The 21,247-nt window shown below is 35.0% G+C and overlaps 4 protein-coding genes and 1 long non-coding RNA gene across 7 annotated transcripts in view; 2 read left to right on the top strand and 3 right to left on the bottom strand.

The window, feature by feature from the left end:
- The window catches only part of LOC135084233 (choline-phosphate cytidylyltransferase B-like), a 35,324-nt gene extending 25,958 nt beyond the window's left edge, over nt 1-9,366 (top strand). For 2 of the 3 annotated variants that reach the window (XM_063978984.1, XM_063978992.1), the window contains exons 3-8: nt 110-207; nt 3,417-3,579; nt 5,969-6,138; nt 7,068-7,294; nt 8,256-8,320; nt 8,815-9,366. In XM_063978984.1, coding sequence (XP_063835054.1) covers nt 110-207; nt 3,417-3,579; nt 5,969-6,138; nt 7,068-7,294; nt 8,256-8,320; nt 8,815-8,927 — 836 coding nt within the window. In that variant the 3' untranslated portion in view covers nt 8,928-9,366. Of the gene's footprint in view, nt 1-109; nt 208-3,416; nt 3,580-5,968; nt 6,139-7,067; nt 7,295-8,255; nt 8,329-8,814 lie in introns of all 3 variants that reach the window. The other variant, XM_063979001.1, reaches the window with a different exon arrangement.
- Nucleotides 9,367-9,653: 287 nt separating this feature from the next.
- On the bottom strand, nt 9,654-11,189 carry LOC135084244 (protein canopy homolog 4). The gene has a single exon (XM_063979016.1). The coding sequence runs from the start codon at nt 10,744-10,746 to the stop codon at nt 10,099-10,101; it is 648 nt and encodes a 215-aa protein (XP_063835086.1). The 5' UTR covers nt 10,747-11,189; the 3' UTR covers nt 9,654-10,098.
- Nucleotides 11,190-11,818: 629 nt separating this feature from the next.
- On the bottom strand, nt 11,819-12,889 carry LOC135084180 (alpha/beta-tubulin-N-acetyltransferase 9). Its single transcript, XM_063978922.1, has 4 exons — nt 12,710-12,889; nt 12,518-12,627; nt 12,342-12,398; nt 11,819-12,238 (listed from the first exon to the last, which is right to left on the bottom strand). Exons 1-4 carry the CDS (start codon nt 12,784-12,786, stop codon nt 11,895-11,897), a joined length of 588 nt encoding a protein of 195 aa, XP_063834992.1. The 5' UTR covers nt 12,787-12,889; the 3' UTR covers nt 11,819-11,894.
- A 110-nt stretch (nt 12,890-12,999) lies between these two features.
- Nucleotides 13,000-13,795, top strand: LOC135084189 (uncharacterized). The gene is made up of 3 exons (XR_010259783.1): nt 13,000-13,177; nt 13,263-13,621; nt 13,703-13,795. It is a non-coding gene; the product is annotated as an uncharacterized LOC135084189 (long non-coding RNA).
- A 2,068-nt stretch (nt 13,796-15,863) lies between these two features.
- Nucleotides 15,864-20,566, bottom strand: LOC135084168 (prostatic acid phosphatase-like). The gene is made up of 7 exons (XM_063978911.1): nt 20,385-20,566; nt 20,097-20,306; nt 19,806-19,901; nt 19,485-19,724; nt 19,044-19,344; nt 18,642-18,856; nt 15,864-18,210 (listed from the first exon to the last, which is right to left on the bottom strand). Exons 1-7 carry the CDS (start codon nt 20,385-20,387, stop codon nt 18,058-18,060), a joined length of 1,218 nt encoding a protein of 405 aa, XP_063834981.1. The 5' UTR covers nt 20,388-20,566; the 3' UTR covers nt 15,864-18,057.
- Between the last annotated feature and the right edge of the window lie 681 nt (nt 20,567-21,247).

Below are 21,247 nucleotides of genomic sequence, written 5' to 3'. Positions count from 1 at the left end.
CTGTAATTATGTTCTGTCGCAAGAAATGTCCTCTTTAAACCTGCATTTATATATTATTTTTACCCGATTACGAAGGCGATTTTTGACAGTGTTTTGTTTTTTCTTCCAGTATGCAGTGACAATTTGACACACAGTCGGAAAGGACGCACAGTTATGACAGAAGACGAGAGGTACGAAGCGGTCAGGCATTGTAGATACGTCGATGAGGTAATTGAACTTTTCCTTCCTTCTCTCACAGATTACACATAGCTCAGGAATGTCTTGCGATCTTTAGGAGCAAAACCTTGTTTAATGAACTGTAAAATTAAATGTAATGGCACGTCCTTGCACTTCACTAGCTCCGGTTGAAAGTGAAAGTAATGGTTTCCGACAAAGAATCGTAGATTTTAATTTTAACGCACGACAAGGAAAATGAATTGAACTTAATTAAATGAAATGTAAACCATATAAAATTATTATTTTTATAAATGCTAGGGATTCTTTTATTGTCAGTTTACAATCAAAGCATTATGAACCTAATGTTTTATATGGTTAAAGAAAGGAAATTATTGAACTCTTTCTCTTCTTTCTTTCTTTCTCTAACCCATCCATTGAACTCGTGAAAATGCCACTACGTCAATACGAATAAGTATTTCCGTCGAAACACATCCAGAAATAAGCATCTAAAAATACGCCCAAAGGCCAAATCGTTACACAATTGCATATCAAAAAACTTTATAAAAAGGCACCTTGAATTGCCTGGCTGGAGTCAAGCAAGCGGAAAATTGTTAGGTAATGTTTTTCTAGTCACAATCAAAATGATAAGCTAGAAGCTCCCTTGTATCTTATCTGGTACATGCGTCATCGTAGTATTGAATCAGATGGCGCCAGGTAAACAATCTGGAGACTGTCCAAATAGTACCAATGTTGTTTAGATGAGAATGTTAGTGTTTTATTTTGATAATTAATTCTTTTTTTGAACCTTCACTGATTCGTTTATCTAACTAAAACGTTCCATTTAAGAACTCACTCGGGTGTCTCGGTTTTGTGGGTTAAACTAAATTCAAGTTTACAACCAAAAAGGTCAACTTCTAATCAGTTAAACTTTATTTTAACGATCACTAATGACCGCGCAGTGAAAGTTCGTGTTATTTTGTCATTACGTGATATGAATACAGGCGTGGCTGAGTCACATCGCCTGATGTTTATTTAAAGTCCTTGTTTGTTACATCATTGTATTTGTGCGATAAGCAGTGAAATGGGGACTTTTGCACTTGACTATGCGACTGTTGAACCCACGTGTTTTAAAAAAAGATTACTATTTTTAAATTCGAACCAATATCTAAATTTACATTTTAATAGTCACTTTCTATGAGTCAAATTGCCGTTTCGTAATTTATATTGATTTGAAATCAATTTATTGACTCGTATTATAATTATCATTAAAAGTGTAAGTCGTCGACTTCATGCATGATGTCACTACAGCATCATAGACAAAGCACTTTATGAGTAATGCTAGTTCATTACTTAGATCGTTATGGTATGTGCCCCTACGCTTCAAATAGGTAGGTTTGTAAGATACAGATGGGCACGCGTTATTAATATTCATTTTAACTTTTTCTATGAACACTTAACGACTTTGACTGTTTCGAGTTAAATTAACTAAATAGTTACGTAAAATATTTTTACATGTCTTCCAAGTTTACGGACAATGATTATGGAAATGTATTTGAGGCTTGAGCATTTAACAATATTCGTTACAACAATATTAGCTTGTAGGTAACAATGACCATGAGTGTCTGGTACTATTAAAATATATAAATTTTAATTAGCATTGTTTTTCCGGATGTTAGTCATTCATAGTCTGTACATAAACTAAACTTCAGGCCCGTCATCACTTACATAACATTAATTAGGCCACAGTATGGATAATATGTAGTTTACTAACAGGAATTATTACATTATATTATATTACACAGTCACATTTAGTTCAAAAGTCTTTGAAATACTTTTCCTCTTAATTCTACTTTAATTAATTACAAAAACAATCAATAAACTCGAAACATTTAACTCTTCAGTCAGTTTAATACTATCAACATCTCTGTTAGCATTTCTTTTTTTCGTTTTCTATTTCAACACAACAAAGAACAATAAATTGATATTTAACACGGCAATACTTATTGTTTATAATTATACATCGATATTAGTATTACAGAACCACTCAAAGGATGATGGGCATATTGGGCGTTAAACCAACAGAAACAAAAAGTATACTAAATTAAAGCTTAATACTAGTACTTCATTTCATAGTATGACAACAAACCTGAAATACGCGGGGATACGGAGATAGAGGTCGTTGAATATGCAAAGTTTTCATAGTATTTCACATCACATTAGGGTAATAAAAATAGTATTAGGTCAATTAGATTGCTTTTATCGATCATATTGAGAGTCTTACTATCGATTCTATCGATTTAGTAAGTATGTATACCGAATAAATCATAATCGATTATTCGATTGCAATAATCGATTATATTGCTGAAAATAAAGAATTGAATTAACAATCAAATGACAGTAATGATGGTAATCAATAAAATCGATTAATCGAATTGTTAATCGATAAATCGTTATTTGGCAATATCGATTAATAATCGATCCGTGATCGATTATGCGACAACACTACAACTTAACTGGTAGAAACCCATTGAAACATGACTGTGTTCATGTCATTTCTCTAAATGGTACCTAGGTATGGTCCTACGCTTATAATGTAGAACATGGTTTAAATATACCATTTGTTGGCCCCACTCCTGAACTGTTGGACATCATAATGGATAAATAACTTAATGTATTTAAAATGTAAGTAGATAAGTATATTAATTAATAATATTTTTTGTTTGCGCAATCAAGCACCTATTACTATTTTACATTATGTCAATTTCCAAGCAAACCCGGGAGTTTTTGGTAGTTATTTATATGACAATATATTTCTGATATTAAGTCCTAACAAATAATAGTAGTTACATTTCTGTTGGTTTTACGCCCAGATTCCATAGAAAAGTGCCCATCATCCTTTATGTCCAATTAAATTGTCTACACATCTAATGTCTAGATTCTCGAGCGTTTCTCTTCACAGACCGTCTTCAAACATAAATATGTATAATCTTAAATGCATCTCGTATACTTTATACAAATAAAAACTTTATATTACTAAAAAATGAATACGTTTAAATTGGATACTTGAAATTATAATTTACAAACACGACTATCTAACAATAAAATGAATTTTACAGTTTATTGAACATGGTTTTTAGGGCTAGAATGAACTAGGAATTTAAACTTTATTACAACGAAAATAACATAATTTACCCACGGTCTATAAATTTTATTTCTCGTAACTGTATTCAGTTCTAATGTTTGGTTTTCCCGTACTTCAGGTAGTACGGGACGCGCCGTGGGAGTACGACGAGGAGTTCTTAGAGAAGCACAAAATCGACTTCGTGGCGCACGATGACATCCCCTACACCACCGAGGACTGCGAGGACACGTACGCCATGATCAAGGCCAAGGACATGTTCGTCGCCACACAAAGGACAGAGGGTGAGCGAACGAAAACTATTTTAAGTTTTAACCTTACACGTGCTTGACGGCCATTGTAAGCCTATCTTTTATCAGTAGTTAAGTCAACAGATACATTAATAATGAAGTTGATTATTCAAGTTGACTTTTCATTCAACTTTATTACTGTTCTATTAATAGTACATAAATTACGTTTTTGTGACAGAAATGAGTAAGTACTTATTCTGTAATTATTTGACATCCGTTTTATAATATTACTTGGTTGACTGTACTAAAAAATGCTATTTGCCTACGTCCTTTACAAGGGCAAGAAATCTTTTATTTCTTCACTCAAATATTGATCGTCTGCTTTTAAATGCCATTTAATATTTTTGTAAACTTATTAACACAAGTCAGACCGGATCTTTAGACAGGTATAGCCTCATAAATTTTGGCTTTATTTTATTTATTTTATTTTATTTTTCTTTATTCAGAAAACCACAGCTCTTTATAATAATAATACATACAGGTATTTTAGTTCTTACAGCCAATAATGGATTGCTTGGAACTAGCATAAAATAAACGATACCTACCCAAAACTATTCCTCGTGATACCTCGGCTGTTTAAACTGTAAATTCTATTTATTTTAGTTTTTCTGAGATAATAAGCAGCAATACAAGCTTCATCTCTTATCTCACAATAATTGATGTATGTCTATTGTTTAAATGCAATGTTAGTTCCTGTTTTGACCTTGCCTTGTACGAATATACAAAATCTAGACAGTCATTGTTTCTTATGTACCTAGTTAAGTGCTATAGAAATACTAAATGCAAATTTGAAATTACTATTATGTAAACAAGGTAAAGTGTAGTATGTTTAATCTGTATCTACTCCTTTACTGAAACGTGACACTACAAGAACGTACCTACTCGAAAAGAAATTATTAAACATTAATTAAAATATTGTTAACCTCTTTAAATGATTTCATTACATAAACAACAGCAAAGCATTGACACAGATCTTAATCCTTCGCATGTGCGCGTACGGTTAGTTCAGTGGGTCGCCAGGGCGGGCTTCAATAGCGTTGCATCACCGAGGGGCCTCCATTGAGTCCATTGAGATAATTACTGGGATATGGAGCACTGTGAGTGGGCTGTGGGCACAATTTAATCATTTCAACCACGCGATAGGCGTATCGAATTTAAAGCATATAAAAATAAACAATGACAACGTTTTAAATGTTTGTTAAGCACTCAATCCTAGTTAGACTCTGTTTAAGCGTTCGAAATCGAAAGCTATCCGTCACGTTGATGTAAATTATCACAAACACACTCTCGCTATTTAAGTGAAACATTTAAAAATAATATTTTAGCATTGTGACAATGAAACTGACTGATATAATAACACTATATTACCAGATAGGTATATAGATCTGTCACGTAAACGGTACGTGCCTACAATCATAGCAATCGTGTTTTCGTAAATTAACAATAAAAATAATAACTTAACACCTAAGTATCTTGTAAAATATTGCAAGATAGGTAAAAAAAAATAAGTAAGAATTTTTACAACTAGCTACCTATTTTAGTTTAGTGAATCAGTGTTTTAGTTATAACTAATGTAAGTTTCATTTATATTTTGATCAATAAGCTTTGCAAAAATTAGAGAAAAACAGGTTAAAAGCGCAGAACTCAAATTAATAGAGTCTTATACGCGAGTATAAGTGATTTTTCATGCTGTTTAATAGGAATAATTATAAAATTCGATAGCTGTGTTCATTCACCTTTAAGCAGAAGCAAGCTAACAATGCTATAATTAGTACACGCACGTTTGTTCAGCTAATTGCTCGCTGTGCAGCTGTAGAGCACCTCTTGCGTTTATGTAAGCTGTTTAGTAGTATTTTTAGTAACCCATGTGTAACGATAAAACAAAACAATAGGGTTTAAATACTATCTTAAACCACACCAATTAAAATGAAACAAACGATATGACTGACAGCCTTATCAATAGAATTGGTGCAGCATATTTTCCTTATTCATGCAGTATTTATACTGCAAATATTTTAGCTTGGTTTAGGCACAGTTGACAGATTACCTGATACTGGCTTTCTTCTGCGTGTACACATCCCAGTCTGAGTTGGCGCATTTTACGCTTATGCTATTCCTCGTGTACAAATTAATAGTAGTGACCCACGTAAATTGCCGTGACGTTCCAGAAGAATAGAATAGAACTACTCCCGCTTTCCCATGGATCTCGCAAAAGGCGACTCAAAGTATAACGCGAGCATCAGGCCTGATCTGGCTGATATAGGAAATGTAGGCTAAATACTTACCTGCCTCTGGTAAATGGAAAGGGTTATGCTCCTGCAGTGGATACTAAATCACTGATGATGATGACGTATAATAACAGTTGATATTATGTTTGTTGCAGGCGTCTCAACGTCAGATATCGTGGCGCGGATAGTTCGCGACTACGACATCTACGTGCGGCGGAACCTCGCGCGAGGCTACTCCGCCAAGGAGCTCAACGTGTCCTTCCTCAACGAGAAGAAGTTCCGCCTACAAAACAAAATGGACGAGCTCAAAGACAAAGGGAAGAAGGTGAGATATCTCTTGTCTCAGTCTAGGCTACAAATGCTAGATGCAATCGCTGATAGTGATGTCCCGCGTTCTTAAACTCATGTAACTCACTGAGGACACCATCTAGAATTTTAGTGCATAGGAAAAGCCCCACCCAATACGAAGCACTTTAAAAAGGCTACATCTGAATTTGTTTTATGATATTTGATCACTAAGATAAAGTCGCACTTCACTTTATTTAAGTAGAAATATAAGTCAAAATAAAAGACATGATTTAACAGACATTTAAGTATTATCTTATAATGTTTATTCCCATTATCAAACATCATGTTGTTCCGACGTCTATCACGTTTGATCAGTAAATAATGATTGTTACGTGTTATCTGGATTGTTTAGAAAGCGTTTAGTACGTGTTTATTGTGGAATCAATGACGTAATTAGCTAAAAATGTGTTACGAGAGATTATTGTTATGAACATACATCTACTAAATGTTCTCAGAGTATACATGATTTTATTGGTTCACTTTCATTGGTGGTTCTAGCCCGCATTAGAAGTGTAGGAGATATTGTAACGCATGCCAAGGGCCCGCATTCGGTGACATAGTTTCACTAATCGATTGGGAATGACCGCGTTACTTACTTTAGCGCACGTTTCCTTTTTAAGTTGCTATAAGATATTGTCTTTCATCAGACGTTCCCGAACATAAATAGGATTCAAAATTAGACATTCATGAGACCTTACACGAACATGGTCTGTCAATTAAGACAACCGGGCGTGATAAAATCTTATCGATTATTTTAGACGACAAATATATGGGCTTATCGCGTTAAATCGATAAAATGGTGCAATAAAAGTTTATCGCGGGACGCATCTTAGGCCTACAGGGCGCAAAAAGGTATCCCTTTTTAAAAGCCGCTCCACCAACTTAACGAAATTCGTTTCTTTACAGGTGATGACAAATATAGGTGAAAAGCGAGTAGACATACTGACCAAATGGGAGGAGAAGTCGCGGGAGCTGATCGACGCGTTCCTTCTGCTGTTCGGGCCGGACGGGCGCCTGTCCAGCATCTGGAACGAGTCCAAGGGCCGGCTCATGCAGGCGCTCAGCCAGCCGCCCTCGCCGCGCTCCTCGCCGCCGCCCAGCGAGAACGGAGACGACCACGAGCCCGCGCACAGGTAGCTTATCCGCGCATTATACATCAATCAACCAACTTATTAAATAAAAAGTTATAGTTGTTGCAATTCACGAAGGCGAGTGAGCTTTACATGACTGTGTGGTGGCTTATTGCTGTTCGTTTTTCAAAAGTTTTGATAGTCATTAGGCTGGTTTTAGTGTTACGCGGACCGTCCGGTGCGGACCCGCTCCGCACGGCCAATTTGTATGAACTTCTAGGGAGCGTTTTAGAGTAATGCGGTCCGGAGGAACCGCTCCGCTCCCTAGCAGTTCATACAGATCGGCTGTGCGGAGAGATCCGCACTGACAGTCCGCGTGACACTAAAACCAGCCTTACACTAATCGTTACTATCGATATATCCATGTACACGTGTACACACACAAGTAAAGCTCACTCGCCTTCGTGAGTTGCAAGAACTATAACTTACGTACTGTAACGTTTAGCATGGAAATGATATTTTAAAACGCCACTAGGGGTACAATAAAGTGATGGCGAACAATGCGCGCTCCTCGCCGCCGCCCCAGGCGACGACAACCAACTGAAATTGTCCTCATCAATGCCTTCCCGTGAGACATGCCATCCGAGGCGAAGTTTGTCCATTTTTCATATATGGGTTTTACAGGCAGAATAATGTCTCACCACACCTATCGCACTCGCACCTATCCAAATACCTAATGAAGTTCCTATATGAAGAACAATCTGTTCTAAAGAGACGATACGTCACTGATTAATCTGAGATGAAATTTTTATATTTTGAGCTATGAATTAATTTAAAAGATAATAATGTAACATTGGAAGTAAAAATAAGACACTTGACTAAGATTTTTATGTAATTAATTTTATCATAACATCTTTTATTCTATACATTTGCTTAGTTCAAACATTAAGAAAGAAATAATAATATTTAACATCTGAATAATATACAGCTCTAAAAGACTAAAAGAATAACTCGTTTGTTACAGAGGATCAGCGTCACCGCCCCCACCCAAATCACGGAGATACGAAACGTTATGGGAACCACAAGCAGGTAACTGGGTAATTATGCAATGCTTGTACTGCTATGTTAATACCTCCAAGATCACTTGTCTTCAACCTCTTCTTTCCTAATCATGGACAATAATTAAATTAACGATACTGATTTTTTTTAACTTTCTTCAGTCTCAAAATCAAAAATTGTTTAAACACAATGAAAGACAATTGACTTTTATTGCACGGCATATTCGGCTATTTTTTGTAGATTAGTGCTTAGATTTCAGTTTGTTGATTGCACAATGCACTTATCCAATTGTTGTTTATTTTTATCCATATACTTATTACCTGTACCAATTAATATCCTAATGCTTGTTTTTAAATAGTGTACTATGTAGACTAACAGATAAAATTAGATTAGTTTCAATTAGTGAATGATTACTAGAAAATAATATGTTTACGCATTGATGCGTGATTGACAACCAAAAATAACTTTCACCCACGAAAAGCAATTACGTTTCTCGCGTTGCTTACGTAGTGTATTGTTGGCAGATGCATCGGGCTCTGAGCGCTCTGGGGACGCGGAAGCGGCCGCACAGCGCCAGCTGACGGACGACGGCTCAGACAGCGACGAGGAGTACCAGGACACCAGCCCCTACCTTTAGGACCCCTCCCGCCCACTAGTGCTAGACCCACAACAATGGAACGTGCATAGTATTTTTATACGATGTCCAACGTCCATTCTCAACATCGAAGCGACTCACAGCCGCGGACCGCGAGCGTCCGATCTCGAGTTTGACTGTTTGACGGCGACGAGCTAAATTATTGTATGTAGTTTCATTTTAAAAATTTGAATGAGTGCTGGTTGAGTACAATTGCGTGAATGTATTTAATCCTATTAGTTTTAATTTATAATGCATTATTTATGTTTTTAAGTAATCTTTGTCTGTGAAATTAATGTTTGCAGATTGTCTGCAATTTTGTTAGCACCGTGTTATACAACAAATGTAAGATATTAGAGGTGCAGTTAACTGTTGCATAGATATTATGTCTATAATACTTTTGACAGTTGATTAAAAAGGTGCTTATTATTTACGTACAAAATGTGTTTTATTTCATCAGTGATTTTTATATTAGCAAGAGCGATACAGCATTCAAAGATTTCTCAAGCGCTCGACCGCCGAGATGATGAGAGAGTAAAATATCATGAACGCGCTTTGCGCCGAAAGCCACTACGACAGTGATATCGGGGCTAGGATGCGCGCCGTGATAAAAATTGTCAAAATCATGTGAAATAGAAAAATATCGCGGTAAAAGCATATCGCAGCGCGCATCCTAGACCTACTGAATAATAAAATACCTACCCTACAAAATAAATAAAACGACACAAATGTTCTAATGCAATATTTCTTTACTATTACTATTGATTGAAGATTGAAAGATACATTAACTACTTCACATCATTTTATGTACTTATTAACAGTTTTTGTACTTTAAATAAAAAATCTTAAAATTACTACACTATTGGATATTAATAAAAAGACAAAAAATATATCAAGTAGGAAACTGAAAATATAAACCTAGTCATCAGCTAATTATGTAATTTAACCTGGTTTTAAATAATAGACATTTACATATTTACTTGGGTATTGGTAGACATTGCCAGAAATAAATAAGAGTTACTTGATGAGGTTTCATTGTACCCAATAACATTATTTATTGAAATAATCAATATTATTCAGATATTGATAATGTACATTCCATTTACAAAAACTTATGATAAATGCATAAAATCACTGCAGTCTATTTATCTTAACTAGTATTTGTCATTCACTCTCATAGTTCCGACTTGTCCGCACGCTCGCCCTTGTCTTTGTCGTTCAGAGTCTCGTAAAGACAAGAGTCGTCAGTGCCCTGTAGAGCATGTTTGGTGCACAAGTGAATTTTTAACTCTACATCACCCTGATGGTTCCAGTACCAGTCCTCAATAGCATCTTCATTTTCCTCCAAAAGACTTTCACATTGAGATTTCATTTGGGTGATTTCAGCTGATGGTTTATCCCACAATTCCAAGGGTATACCAAGATCTACCTTTACACCTTTGTCAACTAAGCCATGCAAAGTTTTAAAAGTTTGACTCATTCCTTTCGCAAACCTAGTGCTGTCCTGTCTCTCTTTGTGGATGTTGTACTCTAGAATTTTATTACAAACGCCTTCTAATGATTCTATGAGTCTTAATTCCGACTTTTGGTACTTCATTTTCTTCTTAGGTTGTACATCATCCAGTGAATATCCGATTTCGAGTACTTCGTGGACTTTACCGGTCTCCTCAAGCCGACTCTGCAGTTCCGTAGCCAGAATCTTGCAGACTTCGCATCTATTCGCATATTTTACTCCTACATCTTCTTCAGTTTTTACATCAATATCACTTGTACTCATGCACCTTGTTATAACGAACAATAGATAAAATGCTACTTTATACATTTTATTTCAATAAAAATAAGTACAACTTTGCTCCCAAAACTAATTAGATTTTCGATGACAAATAATACCTACTAATGTCATTAATGTCAATGTCAATTAAGTGTTTTTTTTTTTCAAATACAGTTCGGAAATCAGTCATAAAACTTTACTCTAACATAATGCTACAGTTATATGTATATCCACAGTAAATATGACACGTCTTAAAGCATGTATTATCTAGTCTAGGCCACTAGGCGTTTCTGCAGGCTTATAGTCAGAATTTCAGACCTATCTATCCTTGTCATTCGAGATGTGATGCCAGCAAGATCGAGAGAGGCAAACAAATACAGGAAATTGTGATAGGGGGAGCCCTGCTGGAAACATTGCTACACCAAAACATTAAAACATTGATAATCATCGATAAGCTGAGTGTACCTACCACTCTCTATATTAGACTGGGTGTCCATAATAGGGATGTTACCTGGGTAAAAAAGCAAGAGTTTTAATTAGTCCGTCAGTTAACTTATCAAAAAATACTCTACACGTATTTTTCACTTTTTCATACTAATGAAAATTTAAAGAGATAGAGCGCGCCAAAGTTCATAAGAAGAGGCCCGTGACGTCAATGCTTGCATAAAAGTGCCGCACGTTGTGACGTCGTGCGGAACTTCAACGCACCATAACTATGTAATTATTTGTTAGATTGACAAATAAAAAAATATGTGTCCAATATTTTTTGATATTAAACATGACGGACTAAAAAGATTTTTTTAGGAAACTAGCCTATTATTGTATAACTACAAAGCGAGTTAGCAAACTAGTATCAAGCGATTGGGGGGCATCTAGAACTATTTCAATGTACTACTCTAACAAACAGTGACTACCTACTTTAGATAATACAGTAGTGTAGAAGCTAAACTGGAATATTACGAGCCCCAATGCATATTTATTAGATCTTATTCAAAAATTATACGTTAGGACTCGTAGTAGTTAATATTGTGAACATCATTGCTATTTCTGTCTAACCTTGTAGAACAAATTATAGTATAGGTCTTCTTGGACTGTAAAATAGAAAGCTGAAAAGGTTTGTCACTTCTTCCATTTTCTTTTACTTTGAACAGGTGATATTGAGTTCTTGCAAGCTTGTAGAAATTCAGTCAAATCACATTTTAATGGTATGCTTGTATCTCAAATACACATTGTGCTAGCAACCAAGCTCTCCAGTCATCATCAACAGGTTTCTCCAACGTGACTTCTTGAAACACATCACTAACTGATTTTTCGACAAAGCCTAATTTCTTGAACATTTGTATACTGATCTCATTAGAAAGTGAAATTTTTGCTTCGAAAGTGCTCAGGTGTATGTGTTGTATTCCATAAAGTAGCATTAAAACTACAGTTTGCCAACCTAGCTTCTGTCGCCGAGCCCAATCTTCAGCAATCATAATTTCAATTTCACCTACTCCCTCAGCTTCGTCTGTTATAAATATATTTGTATCTCCAATCATAGATTCTATAAAAAAATAAAAAACAAATATAAGACTGATATTGATAAAATGCTAGCTCTTTTTACCTTAGCGAAAAATTTTAAAGCAACAAAGTTTTTTATAACTAACCTACTTCATCATTAGTTTCGTTAAATTTCTCCCGATGCAAAACTATAAAAGTACACTCTGGAAGAAAGAAATAGATATATTAATTTATACAATTTTAAAGTTATTTCGAAAGTTAGAAAGAGCAATAACCGTCTTATGCGACAAAAATTAAGCATAGAAGTTTTATGAAACATTACTATCATCATCTTCTCGCCATGATTTTTGCATCTCATATTCCTGTTCAAGTGTTAGAGGTTCAGAAGCGGTAAGTTTTTGGAGCTCCTTATTAGTCATCCAAGTGTGATATCTATAAAATCAAATGGATAAAATGTATTTATGTGGTTAATTAAAATTGGCCAACCTATTAATAATTGAATCTATGAATTTACTTTGGTACATGGTGTTTTTCATACGGAACTAGTAGCACATTTGTGCCCACAATTTTTGTGTTACTATTAAATTTCATTTTTGTAGTTCACAAAAGAAATAATTCAATTTTACACTTTTACTTTGGTTCGCAAAATTTTTTTCCGTCTGCTTGATCTGCTTTTGGTTCGACTGCTATTTTAACTTCTGTCAGTCGTGTGGTAAGTTGAATTTCGGATTTGATACGATTCGATTCGATTCTTAAAATTGACTACACTGACAGTCGGTCAAATAGAACTTTCTAATTGATTGTCAAAAAAAAGTACAAACAAAATCACCGAACACAAGCAAGACGAGAAAATTAATGTAATTTGTTTTATCTTAAAGTTTTACTCGATTTTTTACGAATCAAGTAATCCCTTTTTATTTTTTCAATTTACATGCGTATATTTTTACACATTTTCATTTAACATTTCTCTGAAAAGTACGTGGTGAGTACAGCAGAATATTAAACCTTATCAAACTGATTAGAGATAACAATGAATCAGCAGAGTCCTAATCAATCTTTATTTTCAGGTATTCAACATGAACCAATATGCAACAGAACGAAGGCTGACCTGGTTGTATGGCCTATTGGCCTTATTTTTAACGGTGTCAGTAGTATGCCTGGCGATTCCCTACAACCACTGGCGGATTACGTTAGACACATGCCCGTCGATAGCACTAGAGAATAATAATTGTGGTTGCATCTTATTTGGTGTGAGCACTTCACAATATTTCAATGGGGGCCATTCATCCTCTTGCTTGTATGCAATATTTGCTCCCTTGCCCATCATTGTGTATGCTATAATAATGGCTCTATTCCACATGTATAGAGTTTGCATTAATAATGTGGGCATGTATGAGGATGAGAAATCAACTACTGTGGAAGAAATGTAAGTAAAAAATCACAGAGAAAAATGTCTTACTAAATAAAGTTTTAACAATAGTTGACCAATTTATTATTGTCATTCTAGTGAAGGAGAGTCCATAGTAGCAACATCCAGGGCTAGGATAAGCCACCACAATGACGCAGTGATATATTGCTGGATACCAACCTCTTGTATTGCTGCCATCTTCTTTATTTACAACTTGGGGCATGCTTCATTTATAACTGCTGGCTTCATGAGGACTTGTACACAATATAGAGGATATATTGCAAGGGTCAGTACATTATAAATTCTTCTTAGATTTTAGTATTGTCTTCTATCATTGGTAAAAATTATAGCTTGATATAGAAGTATATTTTTAGGAAACTAATTAATAATAATAGAAGAGGAACCTGTGCCAAGCAAGCAGATTGTTTTTTAAATTTTACGTAATAAAAATTAAAGTAACACATTACATAATTATCTTAATATTATAAAAAGCAATTAAATTTAAAATGCAATACATACTCAATTTAACTAATAACCTTACACCAACACTAATTCAACACAGGCAGTTACAATATTAGTATGCATTGTGATTCCAGGAACTTCGGGCCACTGGGGACCATGTGTCAGTGATCCACTTTCGACTGTCCTGCCAAGCCATTTTCGACTTTATGGATTACTTACAAAAGGATGCACCTAACAGTCGCCGTGGTGACTTCATAAATACTGGTGTATCGTTGCAGTTGGCACTGGTCATGTCGTGGTGTGCTGTTGCACTGTGGTTATTGGTAGCTATCTATACGGCTCGGAGGGCTTACAAAGAAAGGGATGTTTTAACATGTTGTGGCAATTAGTAACTATCATTCATTATTTCAGAAGTATAGGTAAAACAGAAAACATTTCTTGAGTAAGAATAATGTTAGTTTAAGAGATAATGTATTACATGATAGTAATCCTAGGAAGTTATTATATCTTGATTTCTTGATGCACTTTTACAATGAGCTATACTTATTTAGTTATTATTTATTTAGCTTTAAATTTTTAAGTACATATCATGTATAGTACATGCATTAGCATATAGGTTTTTATGTGTCCTAATTTTAGAACAAAAATTTATCATGTTTTACTTATTATCCCCACCAAGTCGAGCAAAAAAGCGGCACGGCCGTACCATCCTTTTCTCGAAGCAATTCAGGCCATTTTCGACCCCCTGTAACTTCGTTGTGGATTAAACTAGAAGACTGAATTTTCAGTAACCATGCAGGCATTGTAAAGACACGGTATATTTCAAATTTCATTCAATTTGAACCAGTAGTTTAAGAATTATAACGGGTCAAAGTTTCTTAATTTTGTCACTCACTGACTGACTCACCGATCATCAAAATTCTAAGGCACTTCTAGCAGACCTAGAAGCTTCAAATTTGGAATATAAGTAGTGTTTGGTGTATCAATCAAGGAAAAACTAAAATATTTGGGGGCACGGTAGTGCAACCGCCAAGTCGAGTAAAATTTTTCAATTTCGGTCCAGTTTTCTAGATACATAACTGCTGTCTACAAAATACAAAAAGAAATGAGATCCCATTTGTTGGAGACTTGGTTTTTTTGACAAGTATTGTTTTTGATGTCTTGATTTCTTGATGCACTTTTACAATGAGCTATACTTATTTAGTTATTATTTATTTAGCTTTAAATTTTTAAGTACATATCATGTATAGTACATGCATTAGCATATAGGTTTTTATGTGTCGTAATTTTAGAACAAAAATTTATCATGTTTTACTTAGGGACCAGTCAGTAGTCACTATTTTAAAGAATGCAAATGAAATGCACAACGAAGAGTAATTCTTCTTAAAATAACTAAGACTGTCGCATCCGTTTTTGGGTGTTATAATTGTATACTTATTGTCATTTAAACCACCGTCGCGTCGTCATCGTCAAGCTATTTTATAAATATTTATGCGAGCTTTATTTGTGCCGTCCAACTTAGTTTTAAGTTACCATAGTTATACAAATGTCTAATATTTACCTTTTTTATTAAATCAATATAATATGACTCATTTTTTAATTTCATAGTGAACTAACAACGATAATATCGTTGGTTACCGACATCGTTAAAGTGAATAGGGTATTAGGGTGCTGCGGGGTTTTACTTACGTTACGTACCTACCAAATTGAATGCTTTTTAAAATATAGATTCAGACAGTAAAAAAATCCTCTAATAGGTAATAATTCGTATTCAGCATGATATAAAAAATAAGAGTAATTTTAGACATAAAATATATTTTTATTAACACAGTTTACAGTACACAGTACAAAACAACAACATTTCAATTAAAACCCTATCCTAACATTAAATTGGTTATGGTAACTTAAAAGTATGCAGTGATTCTTTATTTCAGTCTATAACAGTGGAATGGTTTTATCTAAATTATATAAATTAAGAACATCCTCTTAAATTCGGTATAAGGTACAATGAATATTCGATTACATTTATAGACACACGAAAGCTCAAGACATTCAATATAGATTCTATTAAATTTTATAAAAGATGGTGAAGCACTTGTGTCCACTGGTACTAAGCACTGGGCAAATGACACACATTACCTCTAAAAACTCATGTGAATTGTAGACACGACCTAGAGATGTGTGGTTTCTATGAATCAGTTCTCTATGTGGCAGTTAGAAGATCGCAGGTAGGTACAAATACAAAAATGTAGTTCTGCTCTAATAACTGTATATTATAACACAGATCACATTTTCATAGTACTGTTAATATTCTTAGCTGCACAGTGTAATATGAATCATTTTACACCCCACACATCTGTAAATGGTTCTCCTGACAGGTAACTATGACCCTAATATGTACAATCTTAGATTTGTGAATGCACCATTATGAAAATATTATGAAAAAATATAGCACTTGCTGGTAAAAGCAACTGTTCTGTAAGTATCCAGAAACACTGAACAATCTCTTTCAATTACATTAAGTTATAATAGTAGATATTTCATTACAAAAAACGTATAATTACTCATAAGGTAACAACTCTGGGGCATTACGATGCATTCATGTATTGACTTTGAAAAAGGTGTGTACATATTTCAACCTCAAAATTCCTAAGTTTCAGTGACAAACTTGAGCTGGACATAGCCCGGTCATAACATTAATTCACTATAGATAGGAGAGATTAGGAAGCCTACACATCGACTTAATAATTAAATATATTTCTAACTTTATACTGGTATCACATACACATAAGCTGCGTTGTTAATCTAGCACATAACAGTAATATTTTAAAACAACATTATGTTGTTACTAGCATATACAAAATTCTGGCCTTCTTATTGTTGTACTAAATCATTTTCATTTTGCCACAAACTACCCAAAATATAGAATGCATTTTTTAAAACTTCATCGTTAAAATTCTTGCAATTTTTTTTTAAATGTGTCTAAAATACAGAATGCATTTTTTAAAACTTCAACATTGAACTTCTTGACTCTATTATAAATAAGCACAATGACTATAAAATGTATATTAATTTGCTAAACAGTTCAACAGTACAACATCTTTTATAACATCAATCAATATACTATCCTAATTATCTTCATTAAAAAAATAATATTCTGTAACTCTTGATTCAATATACATAATGTGAACGGTTACGACTACGACATATTTATTAAAATGCCATAAAATTCTTACATCAATATTAATTAACAACTTCATAACTCCTAATTAAATATTCGTCACAAATAAAATATCTTTTAATAATTTTAAAATGTTTTATGAGTGGACGACTCACAATGGCACATTTGTTTAATTTTGGTGATTAAAGATTTGAGCACTGGCAAATTGTAAAAACACTTTTATAAAAACAGTTTACGTATCTGTTGGTTTTCATTACGTATCTGTAATTCTGGTTATACATACATTGTGTATGTTTAAATTTTTGCAAACAAATAAATATGAGGATTATGGTTTATGACAAAACTACATTCAATTTTATGCACAAATTGAGATTGTAAATAAACACTTGGGCGCCATTCTCAGCAGGATTTCTATTTTATTATTTTAGGACTGCTGCAGATAACAGTTACAAGCGACGTTTGTTGTTTAAAATTAATCCTACTCCTCAAGTAAATACTTATAGTGTTTGTGATCTTAATCTCTCCAAAAAATTCTGCATGCTTAAAAGTTCTTACAATCCTTTTCCTCTTTTTTGTGTGTTGTTAAGTTGTGCTTATGATATTGAAACTCACTTTCTTCATGACGCAGAACTTATCGCGACATAACATTTAGTTAGGGTACATGACACCTATTCCTGGTTAAATCAACAATTAAGATTATGCAATTGTATCCTGGAAATTTAAATGAACAATATCATGTACCCACTGAATATTTTAGACAACCTTCAAACTCCATACCTTAGTATGTTGACAAAAATCTCCTGGCATCTCTTCAGGGCACAATGTTTTGACACTCTGCCTCCCAATCTTCAGGAATGAGCTTATCAAGGTGCTCCACGAATTTATCATAAGGGCAGGGGTCATCACAAAAAGGTAACTTCAATTCCGTGGGTACTTCAACTTTGGTATTATTCCTGTAGAATGCCTGTAATTAACAGAAATAAATGTTGGATTAATAATAATTTTCATACTTTTTAGGTAAAATTTATGTTTCAAACCAAAACAATGACGCCAATGACATTTTAAACAAATTGATTCACATGTTCACTAACTAGGTACCTCGACTGACGTCTAGCCTCCAGCATGATGCTGGCTCCGTAAACAAAGCGCCACCACTGTGCATCATCACCACGACAACGAACGGTCAATGTATAGTGTGGTTTGCAGTGCTAAAGTCGCGCGTAAGTATATTGCTGTCGCGACTGTGCGACGAGCGGCTGCAGTGAGTGTGCGAGCGCGACAGCAATATAATTACGCGCGAGCGATAAGGTTGGGTAGCTTGGGGTCATTGGCCGAAATTCTATGTGCTCGGCGACAATTCGGCGGCTTATAAACAGCATCCGACGTAACACCAACCTTCACAAAGAACGTGGACTTGACCTCGACCTCCTCGTGTAGCTCCAACACGATGCTGGCGCCGTACTCGGGTTCGAGCAGCTCGCGGCGGCCGAGCGCACGCCACAGCGACACCACCGTGACGTCATGCGCAGAGACCACAAACAGCGAGCGGTCCACGTTGGTGTGCGTCACGCAATCGGAGAACGACCGCTTTATTTCACCCAGCAGCGGCCCTGGGGAAGCAAATGTAGGAATTAAAACTAAAATTTTACTGCTATGAAAAAATTATACAAAAGTTTCAACATGGTGTCCCATAAATACCAAATTTAAGATCTTTAGATGATCATGTTGTGAAAAAACCTGAATACAAAAGAATATTTGGGAAGTTACAAAATGTAGAGCATAAAAAGTTATGCATACCAACTTGAACACGTTGCAATGTTTCATTGTAGGATAACAGTGCTAGGCTGAGCATAAACGGCATTCGCATTTTGTTTGGAAAAACATTTCTGGTCCATTCAGGTATTTTCAAGCCTGCTTCTTGCTGTGTTAGAAGTGTACTATAAAGGAAATCCACTTCTACAATTTCATGTACAGATTGGTTTGTATGTTTGCTCAGATGATCAAATAGCTCAGTGAATTTTGGGTCAGCACTCTTTTCTGCCATCAACTCTTTATACATGGCTTTCCAGGCCTTGCATTTCTTGGTGCCTGCTACTATCTAGAAAATAGTAAACAATGTTATATGAATTTTGCAATTTATTATTTCTAAATAAAGAAGTTAAGCTTTTACTTCTAGTTAACATGTTTAAAGTTTTATTGTATTTTATGTTTAGCTTTTCATTATTTTTAATATCTTACATTATCAAGCTCACGAGGTAGTGAATGAACAGGAATAGGCTGCCATGGCAACTCAGGATGCCACATCTGACGTTCTGTGGGTGGGTACAATCCAGCAAGAAAAGTGTATGCGCTCATCATACACCGTGACACGTCACTGCTACGGACATACACTTCCTTTTCATAGTACTCCTCATTCAAAAAGTTTGCATAATAATTCCGATATTTTTTTCCAAGCTCATACAATTGCAATTTGCCAATCTGAAAAATAAAGAAGTGATTTTAAGGCTTGAGTGATTGCTATTAGTTCAGACCTGTATTTAAATTAGAATACAAACTCACATTAGTTAGGCCGCCAAGTCCATCAGGCCATTGGTAATTTTTAAATGGATCACTTTTGTATGTGTGAGTAGGATTTCTTGCACCATGACGAAATAACTGGAAATTAAAAATACAGAACAGTTTAATTATATTTGGGGAGCAAAATTCGGAACTTGGAGGTGTTGTTACATAAATATTACATTATTTAAATACTGTATATGCAAATTAATAGTTTCTAAACAAGTTACAAACTTGTTTCCAAGGATTCAAGAATGCTGTTGTTTTTCTGTATGTAGATGTAGCAGAACTCACAATGACGACAAGCCGCAGTGTTTTGGACTCGTACGGGAGGGTCTCGCTGAGCACGCAGTAGCCCAGCAGGCAGCTCAACACCGCCAGCCCGAGCACCACCACCGCCACCGTCGTCGACCGCTTCGGGATGGGCTGGCATCGCGACTGGCTCACCTTCGGCGTCGAAGGCCTCCGCCACGTGTGGTCGTCGTTATCGTACTCCATGGAAAGCTAATTTCAAAGCCATTATGAGTTTTGAGCCAACTTTATTCATTATTTATGGAAAACTCCAAGGAAGGTAGTACGTACCATCGATTACAGTTTCCGATACCAGTATCCAAGTAGATTTTAGAGAAACAATTGAAAACTAAATAAATTTAAACTACTTGGACTTTAAGCTTAAGGAGAGATTAATTTTAACACTTTAAAAATTAATACAAACCCAATAATTTAACACTTTTCTGTGATAAATTACGATCGCGAAAACGCGAACAAAGCAAAGACTAAAATAGTACTGTCAATGTCATTAATGTCAAAGGCATCATAGTCAAGTTTGTTTTTAATTTTGATCAAAGTAACAGCTTGGAGATTAGAGATGGGTAGTGGGTAAAAACCCATTTCACCCGATTGGGTTAAAACTAGGTGATTTGGGTAAAAACCCGGTTTTTACCCATTATCACTCATTCTGGTTGGATGAAAACAAAAATAGCGTTTTTTTAAAGTGAGAAGTGGTATTTGTTGCTAAGGGGGCGTTCTAGTGTTACGTAATGCAATCTGGGGGGAGAGGAGGTCTTAAAAAACGTTACAATGCGTTACAGTGGCGGAAGGGCGGTTAGATTTCAAGTTTTTAAGCAGAAGTACTTTGTAGTTGGTGTTGTTATTTGTAACTTTATACCGTAATGTCATCAAAGAGAGAGTTTGGCATCTTTGGCATCCCCCCCCTCCATGTCCTTGCCATGATCACAAATTATTGTGTTCCTACTAAATTTCTTCTAAATCGGTTCAACGATTCTTGAAATAACACCATTTTATAAAATAATTGGTCACATCATCATAACGTGATCAATTTTACGATTTGGCCACGATATAAATGCATATTAGTGTTAAATTTGACTTATTACTTATTAATCAATAAACCTAAATGAGAAAAATTCGATAAAAATAAAGAAAAG

The sequence above is a fragment of the Ostrinia nubilalis genome, chromosome 2 (genome assembly GCF_963855985.1).
Source record: "Ostrinia nubilalis chromosome 2, ilOstNubi1.1, whole genome shotgun sequence".
In the NCBI taxonomy this organism is placed as follows: Eukaryota; Metazoa; Arthropoda; class Insecta; order Lepidoptera; family Crambidae; genus Ostrinia; species Ostrinia nubilalis.
The sequence above is the reverse complement of the archived record's forward strand: the minus strand, read 5'-3'. Positions and strand labels throughout refer to the sequence as shown.

What these genes read in the sequence shown, in the direction of transcription:
- LOC135084244 (XM_063979016.1), bottom strand. Translation starts at nt 10,746, where the DNA reads ATGTATAAAGTAGCATTTTATCTATTGTTCGTTATAACAAGGTGCATG.
- LOC135084180 (XM_063978922.1), bottom strand. Translation starts at nt 12,786, where the DNA reads ATGAAATTTAATAGTAACACAAAAATTGTGGGCACAAATGTGCTACTA. An exon ending in ATGGCGAGAAGATGATGATA is followed by an intron (nt 12,399 to 12,517) that starts GTAATGTTTCAT and finishes TCTTTCTTCCAG; the next exon opens with AGTGTACTTTTATAGTTTTG. An exon ending in CGAAACTAATGATGAAGTAG is followed by an intron (nt 12,239 to 12,341) that starts GTTAGTTATAAA and finishes ATTTTTTTATAG; the next exon opens with AATCTATGATTGGAGATACA.
- LOC135084168 (XM_063978911.1), bottom strand. An exon ending in GACTTGGCGGCCTAACTAAT is followed by an intron (nt 19,725 to 19,805) that starts GTGAGTTTGTAT and finishes TTTATTTTTCAG; the next exon opens with ATTGGCAAATTGCAATTGTA. An exon ending in AGTCCACGTTCTTTGTGAAG is followed by an intron (nt 18,211 to 18,641) that starts GTTGGTGTTACG and finishes TGTTAATTACAG; the next exon opens with GCATTCTACAGGAATAATAC.